The sequence below is a fragment of the Mustela erminea genome, chromosome 5, assembly GCF_009829155.1.
Source record: "Mustela erminea isolate mMusErm1 chromosome 5, mMusErm1.Pri, whole genome shotgun sequence".
NCBI classification, from domain to species: domain Eukaryota; kingdom Metazoa; phylum Chordata; class Mammalia; order Carnivora; family Mustelidae; genus Mustela; species Mustela erminea.
In genome coordinates, this window is record NC_045618.1 from 31,481,058 (window position 1) to 31,507,876 (window position 26,819).

Sequence of the window (26,819 nt, forward strand, 5' to 3'; positions counted from 1 at the left end):
ATTGCCCTTGCAGGCCCTCCCGGATCCCCAGACCACTATTCAGCCATCCCTAGGGTCCACCCTGCTGTGGTGGATTTGCATATCTGAGAGTGAAAAACCTGCTGCAAAGGCTAACGCCATTGGGGCTGCCAGAGCCCCCCTTTTGTCTGTTTGAGTAAGAGCTGGCTAAAGGCTGAAGGATAATTAGTCCCCCGTGGGCACTGCTGTCCCCCCTCCTTGAAGATTTAAAGGCACAGCCCACCTACTCAGCCCGGTTCTCCTCCCCACGGTTTCCCCTCCACTCTGGCCCGGGCCCCTCTCCTGCAGCCCCTCCCGCGGGCCCCCTCCACTCAGTCCTGGTGGGCTGGAGGAGGGGACCTCCGCTGCCGCTGGCAGGAGCCGATGAATGGGCATTTTATCTGATTAAACTGGGAGTGAACTGGCCCTTCTCTATTATCTTTGGAGCTGATTGGATATTTAACACCAAATGTAGTGTGTGTGTGTGTGTGTGTGTGTGTGTGCACGTGCACGCGCGTGCACAGACTGGGCTTTTCTAGTTCACGTCAGGAGGAAATTGGATTGTACTGAAAAGCATTTAATCAGAGCTCAGGAGCCTAATAGAGTCACTGCTCTGGGGGAGGGGCTGTTCTGCCCTTAGCCTTGGACAAGCAGGGCCCCTGTCTTGGGCCCGGCGTGTTAGAGGGTCCTGCTCTTGCCATCCCAGAGCTGCCACCTTCCCCACGGGCTGAGGACTTGGTAGGGCCAAGGAGCTGCGCCCAGCCAGAGCCCAAGCACCCTTCCAGACCACAGCCCTGCAACCTGGGACTCTGGAGTTCCCTCCTATCCCAGGGCCTGTCTTCCTGAGGGCTGCGTCAAAGGTCTCACATGGTCACTGGGCCCTTAGGATATGGGATGGAAACAGCCCAGTTAGAGGTAAAGGGGACATCTCCTAGGATATGGGGGTCTAGGGGCAGGGGCTGGGAGCTGCTCTCCCCCATGTTGCCAGGATCCAATGCGGAATTGGGGAATTCTTGGAGGTGGTTAATAAGGAAGGAAGAATAGAACGTAATTAATAGTTTGTTAGCTATGGCTTAATTTATGACTTTTCAGTTATGTGGAGTTCAGACATATGGTGCTTAGGACCTCTCTGCCTATACTCTCGAAGGTTTGGGGTGGGCCTGGGGAGGAGACCTGCAGCCCCAGAGCTCTGTTTTGGTGTTTTACCAGCAAACTGAGGCAGCCCTCCTACCCAGACAGATGGACTGGCAACGCGGTGAGTTGAGCTCAGTAGGCTGTTGACTTCTGAGTCACAAGGCCCGGCCAAGGCAGCTGCGGGAGCAGGAACAGGGGCCCTCAGACCCCAGACCTGTGCTGGACCAATGAATGTTCTCCCTCAGTCTTGCCCTAGGGTCCTGGAAGGGCTACGGAGTTTCCCGCACTTTCTCTAACCATAAAGTGGGATGATTACTGTCTGTCCTTCATCAGGTTAGTGCAAGGAGGTAATGAGATGATGATGTAAGTTCTGGGAGCAAAGTAAGAGCTCACCAAGGATGGGTGGATATAATTGGTATTATCAAAAGGGGGGCTAAGCTTGGCAGTCTGCAGAAGGAATGGGCCCCACTTCCCAGCTGTCGCCCGGTTCTGTAGTCCCTCTCACCCTCACCAGTAGATGCTTTAAGCCCTCAGCAATTTATGGCCTCAGGATCTGGGCTTTATTTACTGAGAGAGCTGTGTCCCTGCCCCACCTACCCAGTGCTTAATTGGGAGCTGAGAGGGGCAGTGATAGAGCACGGTGCCAGCTGACTCCCTATGGAGCTGAGCCAGAGGTCACCCTACCTACATCTGCTTTGTTTGCCAGATAAAAGAAGAAATCATCAAGACCAGGCCCCTCATTGCAGAGAGGGGAGGCTGGGGCCCAGAGAGTGGAGGGGTACAGGCGGGCCAACTGCTCAGGTCAGAGGCAGAGTCAGAACCAGACCCAGGTCTCTAGGTACCCCTCTCAGCCCATGTGCCCTTGGCTGTTAATTTTCTTGCTCCTCTCAGGGGTGGGGGTGGGGCTCTGCTCCAGTGGGCCCCTCACCCACATTCCCCCTCAGCCCGATCTTTAGGTGCTTGGGGGCAGACCCAGATTTGGCCAACCGTCTGTCCCTCTATTCCTTCAAGTTCTCACCTCCACACCCTAAGACTTCCTCATCTCTCACTGCTGGAATATATTTTACCCATTTTACAGAAAAAGAAACTGAGGTCCTATCTTGAGGACTAGCCTGGAAGGAAGGTAGCTTGAGGACCCCCCACAATGTCTCTTGGTGAGACTCCAGGCCAACATTGTCCCACCTGGGAGAGAGGTATGGAGGCAGACGAGGACACACACACATACACACACAAGTAATCTCAACTCAACAGATTCCTCTTACAGGAACAAGTTCACTAACCTATACTTCTTTTCTACCAACAAATCCAAGATCTGTCACGGCTTTCATGGCAACAACTACTGATGGCTGAAATCTGGGGCAGGGTGGGATAGGGGTTAGGGTTAGGGATGCTCTTCCCTGTGCCCCCACAATCCCTTGAGCAGACTGCACCCCAGTTCTGGTCACCCTCCTGCATGGATCCCCGATGTGTTTTTCCTCCTGAACTGGGGCTTCCTCAGGACAGGGACTTTTGTAGGGAGTTACCTTTTTGTCACTGTCACTGAGCTTGGGGATGTGCCTCTGGAGAAGGGTCGGAGGGGGAGGCCTGGGTGAGCCATGCTGCTCCCCCCTTCCCTGCCCTTTCCCCAGCTCGAAGGGCCCATGAACACCCCGACTATTAATATGTCTTTTGCAAAGGGGAGAGGCACCCTCGGTTTCCTCAGCACTGCCATCCACTCTCTTGTTAATCCTCTCCAAAGCCTCAACATTCGGGTACAGGGACAGTATTCCCTCCACTCAGTGGAAGAGACAGGCCCAGAGAGGTGGAGTGATTTACTCGAGGTCACACGATTCTTGAGTGGTGGAGACGGGACTCGACTCTCTATCACCTGCACAGCTGAGAGGGCTCTGCAGGGCGAGGTAATAGGGTGTGGCACACGGCCCATGCGCAGAAAGCTGGCTGAGCGAATGAATTAATGAATGCCTCTGCCAGACTACAAAGTCAACATGGAAGGAGAGAGGCAGCTCGAGGTCTGTGGGGGTGGGGGGGTACTGTGCCCCGCTTCTTGGCTCCTCAAGCACTCTCCTACTTGGGGCAGCCCTGTCTCAGTCCCACCAGTCTCCCCAGTCTCAGTCCCTTGGTCCCTGCAGACTCCTCCCCAGCTGGGCTGGGAGTCTTTCTCTTCAGACGGACATGTGCCTCCCCTTCCAGATCTGATCCCTAGTATCTGTGGGGCCTGCGACAGGGGCTTAAGAGAAGAGGCTCTCAGCATGTGTCACCCTCTCTCCCACCCCCTGCATCACCAACCCTCCCACCCCCTGTGCCTAGCCAGGCTTCTTTCTGAAAGTACTTCACTCTGGGGTGGCCTGCATGGTTCTCAAGAGCAGGTTCAGGTCCATCTGAGCAGGGAATTCTGGGGTGTTGGAAAGTGATCTAGAATTGTGGACCGTGAGCTCCAGGGCACACTTACCCAGCCCCATGGACCCTTGTCCCATGGGGAGAAATGAGTATGGAGGAAGGCCAGGAAGGACCCTCTGAATCGTCTAAGGATGGTACCCCCCTATCTTGTCTAATAACCCTGTTCTATGGGCCTGCGAGCCCGCTCCTGGGGCCAAGGTCACTTGCCTCTCTGGTCAAGTTGATCAGGAAGACAAGTCCACTCCAGTGGCTTTCCAGAGCCAGTGGCTTTCCAGAGCTGGGCAGCACCGGGCTCCCTGCCTGCTCCAGACACCAGGCGGGGGGGTGGTACACCCTCAAGTGTGTGAGTATGTGGAGTGGGGGAGGGCGGCTGGCCTGTGGGGGGCCTTGTTCAGCGCTTACACACACCAAGAGACAATAAATCGACAAACACTTAATCTCTCTGCAAATTGAAACGGAGCCGTAAATATCTGCTGCATCCCAGCCGCTGAGTTATGAGTCTTGTTTATTAATCTCTTTAGTCCCAGGTGATGGATGGGGGAGGAGAATGGCCCACCAGAGACTCGGAGGGCGGGGGCAAGGAGGGAGAGGAGTGGGCCAGGGGTCTGGGAACCGCCCATCGGGAGAAAGGGTCAGAGGGCCGAGGTCTGTAGGGCTCGTGCTTCCCCCCACCCCTGCTTCCCCCTCCATCTCGAAGGGCCCATGAGCTCTGTGACCAGTCCTAAGCCTCGCACACAGTGGACAGCCCTTAGGTTTCTAGCACAGGGCCATCTGCTCTTGTTAATCCTCCTTGTGGCCTTAGGAGGGGCACAGGGGAGAGCATTCCCTCCACTTAACAATGAGGAGACAGGCCCAGAGAGGTGGGGTGACTTTTGCAAGGTCACACAGCCTCTTGAGTGGTGGAGACCGAAGTCTGCTAGGGCTTCATGAGAGAAGGGGAGGAAGGGTCGTGGGGGGTTTGGAGAACAGGGCACCTGATGAGGGTCTCCTTATTGCTTCTTTCCTACCTTTCTCCCCTCCCTCCCCTCCTCAAACACTTGTGAGCTTGCCCTCTTTCTCTCTCTCCGTATGTGTAAGAACTGGTGGAATAAGAGAAGGACAGAGTTGGGAGCTGTTGAGGGGCTCAGCTGAGTCCGGCAGCTAGCTGTGACAGGGACATACTCCAAGATCTGTGTTTAGGATCGCCCCTCCCCCTAGTGCCAGCTCCTGGGCTCAGAGCTGGGAGGCTGCAGGAGTTCAGGGGATGAGCTGGGGAGGGCTGGTGTGGGTGAGTGTGTGCTTATGTGATGAGCATATGTCCCTTCTTGGGCCTCTGGCCAGATGGAAGGACAGGGGGGCTTGCAGAGGTGATGAGACAGAAGACAGAAGGCAGACCTGGCAAACAGGAGGGCTGCGGGCGCTGGGCAGTGGAGCTGGGGACTACAGATGGTGAGGGGCTGTAGCGAGAGGAATAAGGTGACATGTTTCTGGAATGTGTCTGGTGGTTTGTATGGGGAGGCTGAGACAGGACACCGAGTCAGGTGCTTTTGGTTGGAGGCTCTTGAGATAAGTTCCAGATGGCTATACAGTCTCTCTCCCTGTCTCACTCTGATTTTCCTGTTTTCTCTGCTCCTTGTGGTCCCAAGTATCAGGGCCCCCTGGTGGGGATCTCTCTCCCAGGTTGGAGTCAGTGTCCCTGTGGCTCCTGGGGGCCAACCCCAGGGTCCTGGACTTTGGGACCCCATCACCCCAGATAGCCATTCCTGCAAGTCACTGATGTGGTCATTGTCACAAGCAGGAATCCACTGGCAGGACCCGTCACCTGCCACCAGGTGGTGCCTGGGGAGCGAGGCCTGCCCGGAGCTGCTCAGCTTCCCTGGCCGTGGACCTCATCGTGGGCAGGGGCCTGAGGGCAGGACCAAGGCTCTGGTCACAGCACAGAAGCCCGTGGGACTCCAGGATATCTGCTCCAACTTCCTCGGCTGACAGAGGAAGGAACTGGGGCCCAAAAAGGGGAAGGGAGTTCAAGGTCACTACAGGGAGGTGGTGAGAGCTCTGTGAGAGCAGGGGACAGTGTGGAGCAGGGTTAGGTGGGAAGAGGGTGTGTGCAAGGGTGTGTGCCAGGTGGCTGAGGGTGTGGCAACCACCAAGGATCAGGGCTGGGGAGGGAAGAGCCCATGCCACGCAGGGAGACCCTCCTCCTGGTTCTCCTGAGTCTGTCTGGGGTTTACCACTGCAAGTCCTATGGCTCGGGGACCCCTCGGTCGTGGGCAAACAGGGGTGGCTGGGCACCCTTGGGCCACTCCAGGCAGGGAAGCATGACCATGCTCCCAGGAATCTCTGCAACACCATCCATCCCCCGTGAATTTATGAAGGCCCCTCCTCAGTTCCATCTGGCCCTACGGGGCTGTTAGAGCAGGGTAAGCAGCTCTCCTGTGTTACGGTGCTCAGAACCATCCTGGGAAGGTGAAACAGACCCGCCAGTCCCTCTCCACCTGCCTGGGGGGTGGGGGTGGGGGGGGGTCCCTGGGCTGCGAGGCCTGCCCTCTGGTGGTCCCAACTCCACCTTGCTGCTGTGCGATCTGAGAGGGATCAGTTCCTCGGGCCTTCCTTCTCCTTGCCCATGAAATGCGGCCCTCTTTCTTGGGGAAACGGCGTCCGGAGGAGCTGAATTCAACCCACCACCCTTAGGAGAGGTTAAATGGGGTGGTGTGAGGGGGAGGTGGAGTTAAAGGAATGAGGATGAAGGGATCATTCTAGGGTCCGGCAGACATAAGAAAGGGAGAGAGAGGAAAGCTGTGTGGGGTGGGGGTGGGGGGCATGTGGGCGTGTGGGTGCAAGGAAGGGGAGAGATGGATGGGGGGGAAAGGCTTTCAAAGAGAGAATGAAAGAAATGAGTTATTCCAGTGTGGGGAGGTTGGAAAAACTCCACTGAATCTTTAAACAACCCTTGTCAATTATTCATCTGCCGGTATGAGGGCCTCTGGTCTGCCACAAATCTCCTCTGAGCATGGGAGGGAAAAAGGGAGGGAGGGAGTCAGAGAGAGAGAATGAAAGCCAGAGACTCAGAAAGAAATTGAGACAACCAAAGAAAGGCAGAAGCAGGGAGAGGCAGACATGCGGGGTGGGGAGAGAGAGAGGCAGAGAGAGGGGGGGGGGGGGAGAGAGCGAGGGCGATAGAGAGAGAGATGGGAAAAACAAGGAGTGGTGAATGGAGGGAGGGAGCCAGAGAAAAGAGGATGAAGATCCCGTTCTAGAATTTCTGCACTACAAGCAACACTGAACGCACAAGTCTTGAACAGTACTTCTGCCTCCTCCAGGAAGCCTGCCTTGCTCCTCTCTCTCTACTGACGGCTCACTAGGTGTTCCCAGCAACACGGGGTGAGCGTGACACTTAAGAAGATAAATGGTCTGGGCCATGCCCTTTTGCCATTTATCCCTTGCCAAATATTTCCTGCGTGCCGCTCTGTGTCGCTCTGTTGCTTCCTGGAGTGTGACTTGCTCCTGCCGGCTGAGAACCTCCAGGGCTCAGGGCCTTGGCCTCTTCCTCCTCCACCCTTCCCTCTGCACAGCTGGACACAGCACTGGGCACCTGGCCGGGGTGGGGGTGGGGTTCTGGTTTTCTGCAGGCTGGGGGAATGGCTAAGCTTGCTGGGTGCTGCCAGGGAGGAGGCGGGGGTGGGGGGTGGTACGGAATCCTGGCCCAGGGCAGGTGGTTTATAAGTTCTCTGTGAATGGAACCAGCCCCTCATCTTCCCTACTCTAGAAGTTGCCTGGCTCAGCGTGAGGTGGGCTTGGGTAAAGGGTGGGGTCTGGGGGTGAAGGGCAAGGCTTACAAGTTGTTTAATGTTCGGGAGTTACTAAGATCAAGAGGACTCCTAATGTTGCACTCTTCACACTCAAAAGCCCACGTCTTCCAAAAATGCCTTCCTGGCCTGTTCGGAAGGGAAGTGGAGGCTTCCTCCAGCCCTGCCAAGCCCTGCCAAGCCCTGCACCTGACCCCGGTGCAGCGTGGGACCCCGGTCTCAGGGAACCCACTCAAGGACAGGAGCTTTGGACAAAGTGGCATCGGAGGGGCGCCTGGGTGGCTCAGTGGGTTAAAGCCTCTGCCTTTGGCTCAGGTCATGATCCCAGAGTCCTGAGATGGAGCCCTGCATCGGGCTCTCTGCTCAGCGGCGAGCCTGCTTCCTCCTCTCTCTCTGTCTGCCTCTCTGCCTGCTTGTGATCTCTGTCAAATAAATAAATAAAATCTTTAAAAAAAAAAAAAGTGGCATCGGTAAGGCGTGGGTTTGCTGGGTGTGAAGGTGGACCCAAGGGTACACTAGGGGAAGGGAGCCTGCTGGGGCTCGTTGGGGCTATGGGGCTGAGACTGGCAGGCCCTGGGGCAGTGGGGAGCCTCTGCGGCCTCTAGGCAGAGAGGGCACAGACCCCACGTCCCCTCTACTCCCTTCTCCCTTCCCAAGGTGCTCCTTCCTCCAGAAATTGTTCCATTTCCTCTTAAGCCAGACTAGGCTCTGGAGGGACTCAGAAGCAAAATTGTTTCTTGGGCTCTGGGGACCATGCTCCTAGACAGACACACTCCAGGAATCCAGAGCTGCTGAGAGGCTGACAGCTTGAACACACAGGCAGAGAGAGAAGGGAGGCAGGTCATCGCTGGCTCGCCACTCAACCACCGTCATGTCACCGGGGGTCCACTGCCACTTCCCTCCAGCCTCCCAGCCACCTCCAGCCACCCTCCAGCCACCTCTGTGATGGTGCCTGGAGCCACTGCCACCCAGATGTGTTCCAGGGCTGCTCAAGTCTTTTCTCTTGTTCTGTGACTCTGTCTGTGGCTTGCACACTATACGTGTGCTCACGCCCATGGTCCTATCGTCCAGTGCTGGGAGAGAGCGTGTGTGGCTGGACTCCTCTATTGTTCTGTAACTACAGTCTGCTGCTCCCTGGCAGCATTCTAGTGCTTGTCACTTTGTCTCCTGTTTGCGTGAGCTTGTCGATTGCTATGTAATTTTGTGTGGTTGCTATGGAACAGTGACCCATTGCTACACAGCTACCTGTGATTTCACGGAGCTGCCCATTGTTGATACCCACCCACGTTCTCTTGCTTGGGACGGGGATTGCTGGCCATGTGGGTGTCTGGGTCCTGCCCCGCTCCTTGTAGGCTCTGGCAAGAGGGTAGGAGCTGGGGGCTGGGTCTCCAGGACCAAACTAGGGCACAGGATCAGAAGTGGGAAAAGCCAGATGGTAAATCTGAGCCAAGGTGGGGGGGGGAGAGAGAGAGAGAGAGAGAAAGAGACACACACACACACACACAGAGGGAGAGAGAGAGAGAGAGAGAGAGAGAGAGAGAGACACACAGAGAGAGAGAGAGAGAGAGAGAGAGAGAGAAAGAGACACAGAGAGAGAGAGAGAGAGGGAGGGAGGGAGGGAGGAAGGGACAAATGATGGGTTGGAGGACTGAAGGCAGGGTTGGGAGGGAAAATGAAGTGGAACCAAGAGTCAGGCACCAGGAGGGGACAGGCTGGGTCTGACACAGGCTGTGATGGGCAAGGGAGAAGGGCAGGCCTGGTGTACTGAATACGGCACGGGCGTCTGAGGGACCCAGTGGTGTCAGGCTGGCTGAACAGTGCAGGGATGGGCATACAGTCCTCTGCAGCTGCCTATTTTCATCTGGTTATGAGCAAGGCAACATGGGACAGTGACATCAGGAGGCCTTGGGCAGAGTCACCCCACCTCGAGACCTCCTCATTGCCATCCTTCATCAAATTAAAAGATTGGACTAGACGCCCTCTAAGGTTCTTTCTGATGGCCTTGCTGTCCAGCCACATGGCCCAGTATTTACCACCGTCTTGCCAGGTGTCCAGCAAGGGGGAGGGTAGAGGGAGTGCTGGGAGGTTTCCAGAAGGGCACGTTTCCCTGCACACATGTGCCCAACTCACAGCTGCCCTGATAGCTTGTGGGTATAGGGGAGTCCCAAGCTTCCTTGTACACACTCATAACCTTCCAGAATCTCGTCTTAGTGCCCTGTGGCGACTTTTTTCTTATTCTCCCTTCTGTGACTCACAATGGTTACTTGGTCTCTTGCTCAAGAACAGTTCCTGCTCTTGGCTCTCCTGAGCAGGCCAGTGTCATCTCATATTTGAATCCTGAAGAGAAGACAGAGACTGACCGCAGGCACTATTCATGCTGCCAAAGTCTCTAAAGACAAGGTCTCCATATTTATTTTCAACCCGGTTGAGCGCCAAGCTGGCAGGTGAGCCCTGAGTGCTGCTTTCCCAAGGGGCAGAGGTGAGAGAAGGGAGTGTCAGAAGGTGGCCCATGGTTGTTCTGGCTCCTGTGCCAGGGTGGGCAGGGGCAGTCCCTGTGGGAGCATCTGGGCACGCCCTGCAGAAAAGCAACCCTTCCTAATCATCAGAGGGGACATGTTCCAGAAAGGTGCAGAAGTGCCAGGGGAAGATGGGGAGGCTGTCGGTGGAGAGGGGCAGGTCCTGAGAGGAGGAGTCCCAGGGCTTCCCCAGGGGACGGTGGCCTTGGCTGGGGCCTTTCCTCAGGATCTTTCTGATCAGCGTTCCCCATGGGATCCGCTGCGGAGGAAGGGAGGAAGACATACATGAATTGACCCGTGGTAGCCCAAGGGAGGACTTCGACTGGACTGTCTTTTGGTGGCCTGCTCTGTACCTCTCTGCATTAAGGGACGAGGATTCAGCACTGACCCCTCACCAAAGTAAGCCACCACCTTGGCCAACTTCACCAACCCTTTCCCAGCATCTGGTCAACTGCAAATTTCATGACCAGGACGCAGACCCTGTGACCAAAGATGGTGACCTCTTTTCTTTGAGCCCTAATCTCCTCTTTGAGAAGTTAGAACTAATGACTTAGAGGGGCATCCCCTTACCTGGAGGACATGCTCCTGAGAAAGTTTTGGGCTGATTCCTGCCTAAGTCAATGGACCCCTGTCTTACAAGTGTCCCAAGGGTTTCCTTGGAAGGAAATTGTGTGGGAGTTCCATTCAAAGGGTGAAGAAACTCTGTAAAATGAAGAATCCACAACTTCCACCAGGTTAGCTTGGGGGTAAGTCACATACAGAGAGTTCCTGAAGGGAGGTCTCCTTGCCACTAAAGGAGTGAACCAGGTGACAATCAAAGCCCTTCCCCTGTGACCTTTTTCGCCGCTCTGGCCCTCCCAGCCCTGGGTGGAGACACTCACCATTTCATGGGACATCTTGGGCACCTGAGGCTCTATCTCCGTTTCCTGAGAGGTAGATGGGTTGGAGTCCATACTAGAGCTCACCGTGGCCTTGGACCAGGACTCACGGATGGTACCCAGCTTCTCATCTAAGATCTTGGGGTCCAGGATGGGCAGAACCTGGCTGCTATTTGGAGTCAAGAAGTCTTCCGGCTTCTGGGAAGAGAAGGCACGAAGAAATTTCTGTGTCTTTCTACCACAAATGTCCTTTCTAGATGTCCCCCCAACTCCCAAGCCTCTCCTCTTCATAGCTCAGGAGGCCCAACATGCCTGGCTCCTGTCTTCCACCTGCCCCCTCGCTCCCTGGGGCCTTACCACACTGTCCTTGGCATTCCTTCTACTAATGAACCTCTCCTGCCTCAGGGCCTTTCCCTCTGCTGTGCTCTCTGCCCAGATAGACTCATGGGTCTTTCCATGGCTGTCCTCTTCTCATCATTCAGATTTCTGCCCAGATATATTCTTCCCAGAGGTGCCCTGGCCTTCAGGAGAGAGGCCCACCCTCTCTAAAGTCACCTCTCCTCTAATATATGCTCTCATCACATTATCCCTTTTTACTGTTCATAGTACTTAACTCTACCAGAAAGCTAAACTTGAAAAAACTGATTTTTGCTTGTTTATTGTGTGCTTCTCTCTCATCCCCACACTAGAATGTAAGTGACGTGTCAGCAGAGACTCTGTTTAACCCCAGTGTCTGCCTCATTGTATGTGCTCGGTAACTATTTGTCGCAGGAATAACCCAACCGTGCCATCCAGGACTCTCACATTTGGTGCAGGAACATCATCCTCGAACATCGCCATTCTCCTCTGACACTCTTTGCTAGGAAGATTTCTTTTCCGTTTCACATCTGCCCTTAGCCTCCCACCTAGCACCTACTAAACAGTCTCCTCTCTCTCTGCTCTGCTGGGCCTCCTCCCTGTCCTTCCAGATTCTTTTTCCTCTTCCATTCTCCCCTTAGCATGACTGCAGCTCTCACCTCTGCCGATCCAGAGCTCAACCTCACTCAGATACCGGCATCTCCAGGAAATCTCCATTTCCCCCACCCACACTTGCTCAAAAGCTTTTCTGGGATCTTCCAGCCCAGCAGCTGACTCTCTCTGTTCTCACACTGTTCTCTAATCCTAAGCTCATTTGCCATTTCTTTTTTCTGCCCAAACTTTATGTTTCCTGGGCTTAGGGACATGTGTGATGCTCCCTCAGAGGACAGATTAGTTTAAAACTCTCTTGGAAACCCATGGTTAGCCCTAACACGTGTATGTTATTCAAAGGCTGTAGGGACCTCCAGGATGACCCGCTTCTCCCCTACATCAGTTGCTGGAATTCTGTCTTGGCCACGTAGCGGATAAACATGCCACCATCTGTGCTAGAAGTAAATAGAACAATGGGCACAGTGCCAACCAGCACAGGATATGCTCGGGGTTAGAGGTGCCTGGATGTCTGACCCTGAACAAACAGAGGAAGAACACGCACGGGTGGGCCTCCCTTAAAGTGACACTCTTTCTATAAAAACCCACACATACGAACCGGATGAATCAGGATAAGGACCCTTCACTTTACCACTTGGCTCCTTCCCATAATGATTCCTTTATTCCCTTTTCATGATAAAATTTTGTCTGCAGAAGTTCTTAGGGGTAATAGGAGGCTCAGTCATTTAAGCGTCGGACTTTTGGTTTTGGCTCAGGTCATGATCTCAGGGTTGTGAGATTGAGCCCCACGCTGGGCTCCAGGCTAGGTAGGGAGTCTGCTTGATATTCTCTCCCTTTCCCTCTTTCCCTCATCCCCCTGCTCGCTCGCTCTCTCTCTAATAAAAGAAGTAAATAAAAAAAATAAAATTTGGCATGCAGAAATTCATTAACATTAAGTCTTTTCAGACATGTGTCAGTAGAGTGAGTAATAGTCATGCAAGGACAGAAGAATCCAGTCCAGTCTGGGCCTCACCTCCCACCTACCCTGTCAGATGGGTGCAAGAACAGATAATTCCAAAGAGAAAGCAATATATGAAGATTTTTGGAATGAGAAGAGTGAAGCATTGGGTGATCTTGCAGCTGATCTGGGCACTTACTATAGTTCATAACCAAAACTCCTGGGCCTGTTTTGTCCCTGGGATTTAGGCCTGGCTATCTCTCTCACCTGCCTCTCCCAGTGGCTATGGTTTAGGGAGGACAAGAGTCATTGTGAGTCTCCCCACTGAACACCCCAGCACCTCTGTATAGAGGTGCTGTATATTCTGTATATTCACCGTCTGAATCAGGTGCTTTGGGGTTGTTTTGTTGTCTCTGCACTTTCAGATGTGTGGGTAGATGGATACAGGACAGAATAAGATCAGGGCAAAGATGATCTCCCCATTGACCAGCTGGCCCCTGGGACTGGGGTGAGATGCTGATTCAGGACCTGTAGTGTCATCTCTCCTCATTTCCAGGCAGAAAGCCAATCTCACTGCCCTGGATTTCATAGACTGCCTTCTAATCCAGTTAGGGGAGGAAGTGGAAGTAATGAAATCAAGGGAGAGATCTCCAGAGGTGCCCCATCAGCTCTGAAAGCAGAGACACACTGCAAAAAGAGTCCCTTCCCCCATTGCCTGTCTCCCTCACATCTACCCTGTGTGGACCAAGCACCAGCTGGTAAACTCAGTGACCCAGAGCTGACATGTACTGGGCCCCTGATCAGAGCTGGGCACTTATCAGCTACTTAAAATAATTTTTTTTTTCCCAAAAGACAGACAGACTGTCACATGTGATGCCTCATTTAGAGGTGTCTGGAGTCTTGGAAGCTTGGCTAGCCTACGTTCCTCTATGACTGAACCCTGAGAGCTTATTGGGAAGTTCTAGCTGGGCAGGGCAGCTACTATACACCCTTGCTAGAAGAACAGTCTTCCTCCATCTAGAGAGCACAGCTTTGGGAGGGATGCATGTGGAGCGATGAGGGAGGAAGGGGACACCTGCCTAGCCAGCCAGGTCAGCTGAACCAATCCTGGTGATCACTGGGGTGACAGATGTTGCAGCCAGCTCACCCTCACATCCACTCATCAGGTACTTTTATGTGGATTCTGAAATTTATTATAATTAATTTTTCATCACAAAGATAAGATTAAAATGACACTGACCCCTCAGTCCAGACCAGAGACTTCACCTTGTCAGTCTCTGGTAGGCAGGCTGTGGGGGAGGATGTTCTCAGGAGGAGGGAAGGAAAGATAGGGTGTTTGTGGATGTCAACTCTTCTGCCCCTTCTGATCCATAGGTGCTCTTCCTGCGGCTCCTGCCAGACTGAGAGGATCTACTCTGCTCTGCCCTCTCCAGGGCTGGCCCTGGCCTGTATTTTATCCCACAGCTGCTTCATGCTAGTAGCCTCCACCTCCCACACCCATCCTTGCAGGACTCCTGACCACGATTCTAATCTCCTGCTCTAATCAACTTTGCCAGGATCCATCTTGGTCTGGGAGCTGGGGCAAGTGAGTGGGTGACTTTTATAGAATAATCTTTAGATTCCCAAATGGTAGAAGCCCCAAAGGGAAGAACAGTGTTCAGAGGCAGTGGCTCTTGTCATATGAGGTAAGTGGCACCAGGAGGTTCCCAATACCCTACACAGTGCCTCATTTCTCCTTAACACTGCCTACTCAGACTGCTCAGCTTTAGTCTGCTCACATTGTAGGGAGGCAATTGTCCCTCTTGTCCTTGCTTCTCATGGGAAAGGAGCTTGTCTGGGGCTACAGGAAGGCGCCAGGCTGCTCAAAATGGTGGGTGGTCAGGGTGGAGGATGGCAGAGGGGGATAATGCTAAAATGAGGATGAGGAGAGGGTAGGGCCTTGGGGACTAACTCCTCCCTATTTAAGCCCAGGCTTACCTAGCTCTCCTCTTCTTCCAGGTGGGGTTGGAGGCTGCTAGCCCACCCCACATGCCTAGTTGTTTGCTTTTCTATTTGGCAGGCCTCGCCCTGCCGGCTGAGGCAGCTTGGGGCTGATAAGTGGCCCCTCATTCTGGTTCCATGGCTACAGCATGTCCTGCTTTATTAAGGCTGTAATTGGAGACCTACTTTGAAAGCTCAAAGCAATGCACAGCCATGTACTGGCTCAGACTCGCTGTGCAGCCCACCACTCCTTGTGCTGCTGCAGCTGCCCCATACCACGTGAGTGTCATGGTGGAGAGAAGACTCCCCTTCCTCATGCCTCTCAGCCCTGGCTGTAGCCAGCAGAGGAGGGTCTGTTGAGACAGACCAGGCCAATAGCATCACAGGCTCGAGGCTTCTTGGGTCACCTGTTTCCTCCTCCTCCCCTAACGTCTTCTGCCTCCCTTCTACCCACTCCATCCCCTAGATCCCTGATCATGCAAAATGCAACAGTTCCAGCCTGCCCTGGCAATTACCGACAAGCCAGGATGCAGCTGCTGTCCTTGGTGCTGAAAGCGCCCGCCTTCCGGCCAGCCTGCCTCTCGCCCCGCCCTGAGCCTTCTCGCTGGAGCGCACATTCTCTTAATTCAATTAGCTGGCCCTGAACCCTCCCCAGGGAACCTGAAGCGGAAACTGACAAATTCTGTTTAACAAAGACATTTGTCCCCCGCCCCGCCGGCCTTGGGCTCTGCCCGCCTGTATCCCGCTCATTAGGTATCTAACAAAGTGCGTCCCAAGAAATCTGCTTCCAATCGCTAGTAATTCAGGAGGCCTGATGCAATTTTCTCCCTGATAAGGGTGTCTCTCCCGCTGGCAAGCACCATAATGAGCCCTGTGCAGCAGCTCCCTGATCAGTTACTGCTTTGTCATTTCCTGTGGCCCCAGTTGTAGGTTCTTATCTCTTCAGCTGAAGGCGAGGCTTGGAAAACGGGGCCCTCCAAGAGGGCTTGCTGCATCCCATGCATATCACAAGCCTCATTATGGCATCCTGCACGGTCTTGCAGCTGCAGTGGGGTTTGAAGCTCTGGGTCTCTGCCAGCAAAGAAGGGTCTGAGTGTTAATCCTCATTGGGGCCATAATTCATTCTCCAGAAAATGGTTTTCAGAGGGTTAATCTAAAAGCAAGTTGCAGGATCAGGGGAGGGGTGCCAGTGATAAGGATATTTAACAATTCTAGCAAGGACTTGAGTATTAAATAGAGCCCTGCCCACAGCTCACTGGACAGTCTGTGGGCTCACTATTGTTAGTTTGGAATCTGGGCTTTCTGCATTTCATCTCTCCTATTGGGTCCCCCCATTTACCTCTTGAGAAAGCTTTCTAGCATAAAGATCAGATCACATCTTACTGCTGCCCAAAGACTTTCCTTAGCTTCGAATCACCGTGAAACACCAGTAAAGTCTAAACCCTGCATCCTGGCGTACAGGCCCTCCATGGTGTAGGCTCAGTCTCCAGTCTCATTGCCCACAACAGCCTCCATATGTCCCACATGCTTCAGATACCATCATGCCTCCATGCCTTTGCACCTGTGATTCCTTCTGCTTGAATCACTCTTGCTTTGCCAATTTTTAAGCCATTCTTTGAGGCAGAGTTTAAGCTATTCTTCTCTGTGACTCTTGCCCTGACCTTTGTATGCTCAATGCACTTCAGCCAGAACTTAGCAAGATGGGTGGTAATGATCTGTCAGGGTGCTTTACTGTTTGGCACAGGTTAGGGATCCAAAGAAAGGCTAATGACTTCATGCCTGAATGACCTTGGGTGGAGCTGGGATGCATCTGGTTTGGCCAAAGAGAGGTCTAGGCTATGGTAGTGTGACTTTGAGATGGGGAAAACCCAAGAGCAGCCCCCACTCTCTGAATAATTTTGTCTAGAAGTTTTGCCCTGTTTTCTCCCGTCCTGCTTCTTCAATCCCGCAGTCATGCATTGGGCTCACAGAATAGCAGAGCAGACCAGGGGTGGGCCAAGACTTCCATCTTCCTTAGCCATCTCTGTATCCTGACTCAAAACATTTCCATCTCTGGCTGGGAGTCACAGGCTCACATTCTCAAGGCAGCAGAGGCCTGCAGTGGGTGACGCATCTGGAATGAGCCTGCGGTATGGCTCTTGGTCCAGCCCTGCCCACTCATAGGGCAGGAAGCAGGTCTTCACTTCATTTCTCCTCCACAGCTCAAGGCAGGGTCCAATGGGGACACTTCAGCAAATCTGACCTCGAGAGAGATGATTGTCTGTCTCTTTTCCGTTTCTTCATTCCCTGAAAAATTGCTATGAGACCGAATGTGGGGCTGGTGATGTTTGTCTTCAGCTCTTGACAAGGCCTCCTGATGTCCTTATGGATGTGAGTCTGGTGGAGCGGCTGTCACGAGGGGCGGGTGCTGAGTGATGGATTAGCAAGTCTCCATTGTTCCCCTCCCCCAGGAGCCCTGTCCTCATGTCTGATGAGTTCAGCACGTTTGTCAGCAACTACACTGGGCTGTGTAGAAGGAGCTCACACAGACTCCTTCATTCCATTTTCACTACATTCCTGGCTGGTAAAGATCACAGCTCCTTTCTGTAGATGATGAAGGGGGGACTCAGGGAGGCTAAGATCAGTGGAAGATCCAGGATTCAACCCAGACCTGAGGATGCACACTGTTCGTGTAGGGGCCGTGGGGTGGAAGGGAAGACAGGCAGGGTGTTGTGAGGTTGTGGGAGGGGAAAGGGTCTTTTTTCCCTGGATCCATCATTGTCCTTGTGGTCATTCTCAGAGCTGGAGTCTTGGGGGTGGGGACGGAACCCTCCGGAGGGCAGGACCAGCCAAGGAGGCTCTGGTGCTGTTCTGAACGCTGGGCGTTCCGGGCAGCTGTGCTTGGTGAGGAAATGGACACAGGTTTGTGCTGGGGCTTCTCTGAGGACCAGCCCAGGACCTTCATATGTAGCTTTCAAAGAAATTTATAAAAATTCATCAAATCCAGCATGATTCTGCCTATTTGTTAAACAGCCACTTGTCCCCACTTTGGTCTGGTCTCCAGAGAGCTTTGTAACTGATTTGAATAAAACACTAGGGCAGGCCTTGGCACAGCATTGCAGACCCACCCCGCCTCTTCCTTTGAGAACAGGGAAGGGGGAGGTTCGGACAGGACTGTGGGAGCCGCCCCTTCCCTCAGTGGGTGACAGTGGGTGCCACCTCCTTCTCTCCTCAAAGGCACCCATCCTGTGCCAAAATCCAAGGAGACCCCCAGGTTTCAAGTCCTGCCAGCATCACTCAGGGTTGTGGGCTGAGGAGGAGGCAGCCCCCATCTCTGCCTGGTGCCCTGGTGCTCGGCCCGGGTAAGACTCTGGATTCCAAATCCCAGCCTGAGAAGGCACGCTGTCGCCAAACACCCAGATGACTGCATAGACTCGTCCCACCTTGCGAGAGGCACGTTTCCATGCGAGGAGGCAGGGACTGGCGCTGTGAGCACCTATCATGTGAACGAGGGGCTTCAGTCCACAAGGGTCAGCCTGGGAAACCTGCTCAGTGTGAGCCTCACTTCAAAGAGGTTGCCTGCAAGCTGGAGGGCACCCAGGATGCGGCAGGATCTTGACACCAGTTCATTAAAAGAGGCAGACTGCTTAGCCTGGAGAAGCATAGACTCCTGGGGGACCAGATCACACTCTTCAAAGAGCAGAGACCAACATCAGAGGGAGAATGGAGGAGAGATAGGGTTATTTGTACATGTATATGTGGAGCAGCCATAGGCTTATGGATTTTTAGAGCTGAACAGACCCCCTCAAGGCCAACGCCCTCTGTATGCACAATAAAGGGAAGTTGGCCGCCTATGGGCAGGTATCCATTTTTTTAGTTTTTGTGAATCCATGTGTAGTCAGTCACATGCTCACCTACACACACAGCTCTAGCTTAAAGCAGATCACTCTGAGCAGCAGGTGCTTGCCGAGAAGTCCCATCAGAGGGATAAAACTTAACCCATCACCAGCAGAACTTGCTTCAAGCACTGTATCCCAAACCAGGAGACCACTCCATCCCACCATTCACAGAAACTGCAGGCTTTGCTGGCTAGTAGGCCTGCCAACATGTTGCATGGCTGCCACCTGCCAGTGTCCCCACAACCAGCACAGGAGGCTTGCCAGGGTCGCCCTGCAGCCCCAGATGGTGGAGCCAGGAGGCTGGGGGCACAGAGACGGTGGGCTCAGGGTGAGGCGGGCACTTCTATCTGTTGTGGCCATGGAGCCACGGGACAGGGGGCATCTTGTGGTAGTGAGCTTCCTGTCAGGGCACAGCAAGTAAGACCACCTGTGGTGGATGTTGTTAAGGACAATCCTGTCCCGGCTGGGCAGTTGAAAGACACCTCTGTGGTCTCAGCCTATTTGGAAATTCCACGATGTTCTTGTTCTCAGAACTCTGGGAATGGGTGATGTGGAAGCAGAGGGTGTAGAGAGATGATGTTCACCCAAACCTCAATGAATTGGGATAATCTGTCTGTCCTGCGGAGGCTCAGGAGAAAGAGAATGTGTCCTCAGGAGGGAGGTACCCAAATAGAGCATGAGTATTTATTTCTCCTGAAGCATCATCTTTTAGTAGCACATCGGACCACGGGCAAGGAATTGCTCTTAAGGGATTGTCAGTTACATGGACGGGGGGCCCCGAGAGACCCGTTATCCAAGCCCTCCCCACCCACCCCCCAGCAGCCAGAGTGTCCATGGGGCTCTAAGATCCCAGGTTTCCGGCGCTGGCCCACCAAGCTTCCAGCCGTGTTTGATTTAAAAATGGAAGAAGCGATGGCACTGGTCCCCCAGGCTGGAATGCAGACACGAAGGCCAGGTACCTTCCACCGTGAACTTGTAGATGATGTCTTAGGTGGAACCATAAGAGGAAAGGAATTCAGACCCTGCCAGGTGTTTGCTGTCACTGGGTTTTGTCAGGCCTCTTACAGGAGCTGCTGTCTGCTAATGAATTGACTTGCTCACTGCCTGGGCCACGGTCCCTGCCCTCTAAGAACATAAGCTTTATGAGGACGTGTAAGATCCCTAAAACTGGGACAGTATCTGCTACATAGCAGGTGCCCAATGTTTGCACTGGCACAGAGGGACAGCGGCGCTGTGACAGTGAGGGTGGTGGGGAGTGCTAGAGCTGGGGAAGGGCCCTCTGCACTCTGGCTGCCAGGCATTCTCCTGTTTTTCCACCCTCAACACGCTCCCACTACCCTGTAGAAAGGAGGGTGCCAAAAGGGCTCAGATGAGAGGCGGGAGCCCTGTCCAAGCCTGATGAGGGTGAATTCAAGGCAGATGGGCTCCATGCTGCTGGCCCCTCCCTCTCCTCATTGCAATCCACAAGGGTGGCCAAAATCGAGTCCTCATCACATATATGTGGCATAAAAGAATGAACGAACGGCTGGGTGCCCTGGTTGCAAGAACCTATGCCGAGCCCACCCCATTAGCCCCCAAACTGGAGTTCAAGATCCTGGAATCAAAGTGAGTCAGTTCTCAGCCAATTCACAAATAGTGTCACCAAGGAATGGTTTAGCCACAAAGAGATGGAGTTTCTGTGTATGCCAGTGCAGGTGTGAAACCGTCTGTTTGCACGTGTGTGTGTGTGTGTGTGTGTGTGAGCATGCGTCTGTGGATTGAGTGTGTGTGCCCATGAAAAGGTGTCTGTGTGTGTGTGTGTGTGTGTGTGTCCGCGTGTGCATGTCTGTGCATACGGGACCATCTGCGTGGCAGTACTCGCACGCGCTGGTGTGAGACAGCGTGCGTGCGTGGAACTGTGTGTTGAATGCTTGGCTGCAGAATCTGAATTTCCTCTAGTACTATTTTTCCTGGTACACACCCAATCTTGATCCCTTTCTTTTCCTTTCTTCTCGGAAATCCATTAACGAAAGATTTTTTTTTTTTTTTTAACCCGCCTTCAGGGGAAGGGGGGCTGGGGGAAGGGGAAGCTAAAATCACAAGGCCCAGATCAAAACACTCAGCCGCTAAATGAATTCGGCAGCGTTTTCCCGCATGACTTGGAGGGATAATTTAGTGAGGCCGCCAGCTGGAAGGAAAGGGATTAATTCTGCACTTAGCACAGCTCCGGTGAATAATTCATCACTGAGACCTTTGTGCCTAGCCCCTGGGCAACCGGGGAAGTGTCCTGTCCACCTGCCTGTTGCCTGCTGGGTCCCCCAGTGGCCTGACCAGGGGCACTTGATGCTCCTTTCCATCCTCAGGACACATGTGTCCCCGTGAAGGGACAGGAGGCAGGGGGAGGTGAGGAAGGGCCAGGCAGTGGCCACTGACAGACTCTAGATACTGAAAAGAAGCTGTGGAGGTGTAAGATCCAGTCTGGGAAATGGGTGACTTTTTCTCCAAGGACCCTGCTTCTTTCTTGGGGCTGCTTCCGTGTCCTCGCCTCTCGGTACCTTCTTGGTCCTACACCTGGTGTGGTGGTGGTGGTGGTGGGAGTGCGGGTGGGTGTCAGGCTGTCTCTAACAAACTCTCTTTCACCAGGAATCAGAAGACAATGCAGAACATTCCACAAGCAGAAGTGCTGATGGGAGGTCCCAGGTACTCACCGGAGGCCTTATGGGGCCTTGGTCCCCTTATGGGGACACGGACACAGTTTCAAGCGGCTACGTTCCCAGATACATGCTTCTTACCCCACACCATATAATTCTCTGTGTTCTCCATGGGTCAGGTCACAGGGCCAAGTATTACCCCAGCACTGGTGGCAATTTTTCCTGTTATGGGAAGCCCGTGGGAGAGGACTGACCCAGACGTCGAATGCCTGCCTGTGGTTCCTTCGTTCATGGTCCTGAACTGCCCACATCCCGGCTTTGTGTCTGTCTTAGCACCACAGACCAAAGAAGGGAAGAATTCCAGAAGACACAGGCCAGGTGCACTGGAGCCAAATGACCGGGGTTCAACCGGGACTCAGAGTCCAGGGAGGGCTCGCTAGAGGAAGAGATCCCATCCGTCTGGCAGGGCTCAGAGCCAGGGGTATCTTTCCACTTGGATCAACCCAGCTGTAGGAGGCAGGAGTCCAAAAATGGGCGCCCAAGATTCCACACCCTAATCCCCAGGACCCATGCCTATGATGAGCTGTGACCCCTGTGATTATGTTACACGGCATGGCTGACCTTGAGTTGGGGACATTCTCAGAGTGGGCCTCTCCTAATCACATGAGCCCCTTTAATGCAGAGGGTTTTCTCTGGCTGCTGACAAAGGAGAAAGAGAGTTTTGAAGTGTTGGGGAGATTTGACCTGCCTGCTGGCTGAGAGATGGAGGGGGCCATTGTGAGAAGGAATGTAGGTTACCTTTAGCAGCTGAGGGGACCCTTGGCTGGCAGTCAGCAAGGAAACAGACACCTTGGTCCCATGACTGCAGGGAACTGGATTCTGACAACCCCCTAAATGAGCCTGGGAGCACACTCTTCCCCAGAACCTCAAGAAAGGAGCGTGACCTTGCCGGCATCTCAATTTGAGCCGTGCCATGTAAGACTGTCTACCCTCAGCAGTACAAGCCCATAAATGGGCATCATTTTAAGCTTCTAGGTTTGTAGTAGTTTGGTTCACAACAACAGAAGCTGAAATCCTAGTTCACCGTCGGAGAACCTTGATCCAAATGAGCCAGGCTTGGCTTGGGTTGGGTTAGAGGCTGACTCCCAGGTCTGGGTGGCCCTCTGCTTTCAACTCTCCTCTTCCTAATCTCAGCTCTCTGTCTCGTTTTCTGAAGCCTCAAATCACCCTCAGACATTTCTATCCAAAGCAGCAGTCCCCTCCTTCCAGAAGCCCCTGGCCCCAGCCCCTGAATGACGCCAGCAATTGTGAAGGAGGGTGGAACCCACTGCAGGGCTATGGGACCTGGCACATGACTGCCAGGCAGCCTTACCTCAGAGGAGAGCAGCTGGAAGGAGATATCCACTGTGGGGGCCTCGCCATTGATGGTTTTCAGCTTGGTGTCCTGGGGAGGAGAGAGGAATAGTCAGCCTATGCTGGCCAGCGCAGCTTCTGCCTCTGATCTGCCCACTATTCCAGATTCCCCAAGAAGGGGCCTGCTAGGGCCTCTGCCTGGGGATTGAGAGGGAGGCAGGAGCTGGTCCCCCACCTCTGCTCACCCTCCCTGCCTTGGACTTCCCTCCTCAACTCCACTGAAGACCTGACTGGCATTTCCAGACCTGCTTCCTGGAGGACTGGGGGAACTCCCATTGACTGAGGTCTATTACAACATGATGGCCAGAGATAAAGTTGGCATAGAAATAAATGATGTATTTATCATAAATATATATATATATAATATATATAATACACACACACATATATATATATACACACATATATATAGTCTCAGTAAGATTTAATATATTATTATATATTACATATAATATATAATACATTATTATATATAATATATATTCTTTTCTAAGTATTTTACATGTACTTCCTCAAAAAAAAAAGGTCTCACATCAACCCTATGAGAAAAATTCCATTACTATGACCCCATTTATCAGACAAGGAAACTGAGGCACCAGGACTTTAATTTTCCCATGGTCATGTAATCTGGTAAGGGGTGGAACCAGCATTTGGACCCACATAGTCAGGCTCGAGAGACTGGGCTCTTGGCTCTCTTGTCACACAGACCCTATACAGGCATGTTGTTCCCATATTAAAGATGGGCACTCCAAGGTTCAGAAAGTCTAAGAAACTTGCCTAGTTGCACAGTAAGAACTAGGGCAAGTAAGGATTTAAACCCAAATCTCTCTGGTTAAAGGCCAGAGCTCTTGCCACCGTCCCATGGGGACTCCCTGTGTTTCTCCTCACACTGCTCAGGGCAGGAGCTGAGGGGAGCGCCTTATACCTGACTGCGGGTGGCTTCCGTGGTGGGGGCCCTGTGGGTGGGGGTGGAAGCTACTGGAGAAGCCAGTCACTGGCGTCAGAGGGGCAAGATGGAACAGGGTGGGCTGGGGCAGGAGTGGGCCACCTGGCATGGGCTCTGGTCAGGGCGGGGCACTCACGGTGATGGGAAGCTTCTCCACACGCAGCCCATTCACACCCTTCCCTGCCAGCATCTTGCGGTACAAACGGCTCTTTAGCGGCAACACGGAGACGCCCAAGGGCTTGCTGAGGGTCCATGGCTCACTGCCTTTCACTGTAGGGGTAGGACCAGCTGGGACTCCCACCAAAGCCCCCACCCGAGAGCCCTAGGATCCCAGTGTCGGCGGCCCCGGCAGGCACCCCAGTCTTTCGGTACCCAACATCCAGTCATCTCATGCCTCTCCGTTCCTGCCTCCTGGCCTTGCCCTGCACAACTCTCCTTCTCTGAACGTGGCTCTGTGAATTCAAGACCAACTCTCCACATATTCTGTGCTTCTGGGTGTGTATACGGATCTCCCCTGTCTCTGGCCTTGGGGGCTCTTTACTCTCTCCATGTGGAACTCAGACTCTACATAGATCAGTGGGTCTCTGAATCCGGTTTCCCCTCTATGCTGTGAGCCCTGGGGGAATCTGTCCCTCCCTCCTCACTGACAGGTCCGTGGGGATGGGGTAAGGCACGGGTCTAATATGGGAATAAGACCAATGTGTGCTGGCCCGTGCCAAGGAACAAGGACAAGGAAGCCAGCCAGGAGCTCCTCCACCTGCCCACATGCACTGGAACCGGGTCCCCTTCACCCACCCCCGCAGAGGGCAGAGGCAGGTGGTCTGAGCACCCTTGGCACCTGTGTCCTGAGGCACGGCTGCCCTCGCACCGCACCCAAGGGACACTCACTGGAAGCAGAGGAGTAGTACTCCAGCACCAGGGCTGTGTCTTCCGAGAAGTTGGTGGCTCCGTCTCGGCCTTGGAAGAGGAAGGATTGGTTCCATAAAGGCAGCTCTGGGGGTCCCGCTGGCTTGGACAGCTGAAAGGAGATAGTGGAAGTAGACAGTGGGGCCATCGCTTCTCCCCAATGAAGGGATGTCAAGACATGGCCGTCTGTGTGTCTACACATATCACAAATGTTTGTCCCAATTGTTAAAAAGCAACATGCGTGTAATAAATGAATTGTGGAAAACAGAAAAGTAGAACGCTTAAAAAGAAAAACCTAGGGGTGCCTGGTGGCTTAGTCAGTTAAACATCTGGTTCTTGATCTCTGTCTGGGTCTTGTTCTCAGGGTCATAAGTTCAAGTCCCAAGTTGGGCTGGGTGTGGAGCCTTCTTAAAACAAAACCAAACACAAACATCCCCCAAACACACCAAATTCCTACACTAAAGACAACTATCCTAGGACAGCATGTTTCTTTCTAGTTTTTTGCTAAGCCTACTTTGTAGATAATTGTGATCCTAACATCCTATGTTTTTCATTTACTGTGAAAACCTAAGTATATCCAGAGTCGCAAATAACGCTCGGTATCCGTGATCTTTGTAGCTGCAGGGTTTTTTTTGTCATGTCCAGGAGCCCTGGTTTCTCCCTTCCTATGTTTTCCTAGAATAGTTCTGTATTGAATATTGTTTGATGTGGATTTCTGAATCTCAGATTAATTCCCAAGGACCCAAAGTGGAAATGCTGAATTAAAGGACGTGCACTTTGGGGCGCCTAAGTGGCTCTGTCGGTTAAGTGTCTGTCTTCAGCTCAGGTTATGATTCCAGAGTCCTGGCATTGAGTCCCACATTGGGCTCCTTGGTCAATGGGGAGCCTGCTTCTCCCTCTGCCTCTGCCTGCCGCTCCCCCTGCTTGTGCACTCTCTCTCTGTTTGACAAATAAGTAAATAAACTCTTTAAAAAAAACAAAAAAGGATATACATTTTAAGGCACTACAGTATTGACCAGAGTCCTTGAATAAGGGGCTCCAGGAGACATTCCCAAGCATGGCCACCGAAGCCGTCTCGCAGGAAGCAGGACCCAAGGAAGGCTCTGAAGTAAGATTTGGCAGGGCCAAGGGAAGGAGGGGGGCCTTCTGGCTGGGAAAATCACCCAGGACAACAGTGGAGGGGGCTCCAAGCATGGCAAGGGTCGCGGATGCCTGGAATAAGGAGGGACTGCAGGTGGAGGAGGTCGAGCAGCTGCAAAGGCTGGAAAGAAGGTGGGGAGTGGGGAATGGACCATAATGGCGTCGGCCAGCAGCCCCGCACGGTTGGTCCCAACACAGGGAGGGACTGGGGTCACCGGGGCAGACTCTTCCAGGGGCAGCCTGGCCTCTGTCCCCAGCCAGGAGCTGTCAGCAACAGCAGCATCAGCTCCCACCTCCCGCTCCCCTGCGGGAACCAGTCATTGCTCAGAAAGGTCAGCACAAATGCTCCGCTGGCTCCAGGAGCTATTGATGCCGGATCTCGAAATATCAGTGTGGGTCTACCCACCCCCACCAGCAGTGGCAGGGCTCTGATGCATGTCACACTAATGTGTCTGCTCTGGTTCTCTGAGGCCCCACCTCAGGTTCAGCTGTGTCCACTTCGGCCCCTGCCCCTGGGGGATATGGGGTGCAGTCACTTTGCGGGCCAGGGGGTCCTGAACACAGGGATAGGGACTGGGATGATGGGACTGTTCCTGAGAACGGGCTCTGGAGGTCGCTCAGGGACAGCCACTTGGCCCCAGGTCAGGCTAAAGAGGCTGCCTCCAGGTTCTGTGGGGCTTGCAAATGGTCTTTCAGGATTGATCCCCAAACCATGCCCATCCCAGAGCCACCCCACTGAGTGCCAGAGGAGGCTTCTCATTGCCTGGACCACTGCCAGGCCCTGAGGCACTCAAGGAGGACCTGTGACTCAGTCCCTTGCTGCCCCCATGCCTTGCTCCCACCCTGGACGGGGGGGGGGGGGGAGGGCATTTAATGGATGCTGGCTGTCCTCTCTGGGGCCTATTAATGTGTCTAAATGGAGTCTACAGAACAAGAAATAGTGCCTGACTGCTCAGGAAGGATAGGTCTTTCCCTGAATGGTTTCCCAGGATGAGTCCTCCAAGAGAGATCCCTTCAGACCTACAGCTGGGGAGAGAGGGTCACACTCTCTTGTGGGTGGGAGAGGGGGAAGGAATCAAGTTTAAACCACCTCTGGAGTCTGACGCCAGGGCCCTGGTGAAGGTGTTGGTGGCATGTGTGTGGGGGGAGGGTTGGGGGCAGGGTGTGGGGCGGGGAAGCCATTGACCACAGAGGCTAATGGGAAAGGCCACTGCAGGCTGTGGAATTAAGGAATGTGATTAACCTTCAGCTGTGATCTTCAGCAAAGCCATTAACCCCTGGCCACTGAGGCAGCCCTGCCTTCCCTAGGAGCAGAG

At 53.6% G+C, this 26,819-nt stretch overlaps 1 protein-coding gene across 3 annotated transcripts in view; it reads right to left on the reverse strand.

Annotated features, from left to right (window-relative positions):
- CCDC33 (coiled-coil domain containing 33) overlaps positions 1–26,819 on the reverse strand; it is a 101,500-nt gene that overhangs the window by 26,839 nt on the left and 47,842 nt on the right. For all 3 annotated transcript variants that reach the window (XM_032342463.1, XM_032342462.1, XM_032342461.1), the window contains 4 exons: positions 24,346–24,475; positions 23,594–23,727; positions 22,471–22,542; positions 10,711–10,905 (listed from right to left, as the gene is read on the reverse strand). In XM_032342463.1, coding sequence (XP_032198354.1) covers positions 10,711–10,905; positions 22,471–22,542; positions 23,594–23,727; positions 24,346–24,475 — 531 coding nt within the window. The remainder of the gene's footprint in view (positions 1–10,710; positions 10,906–22,470; positions 22,543–23,593; positions 23,728–24,345; positions 24,476–26,819) is intronic.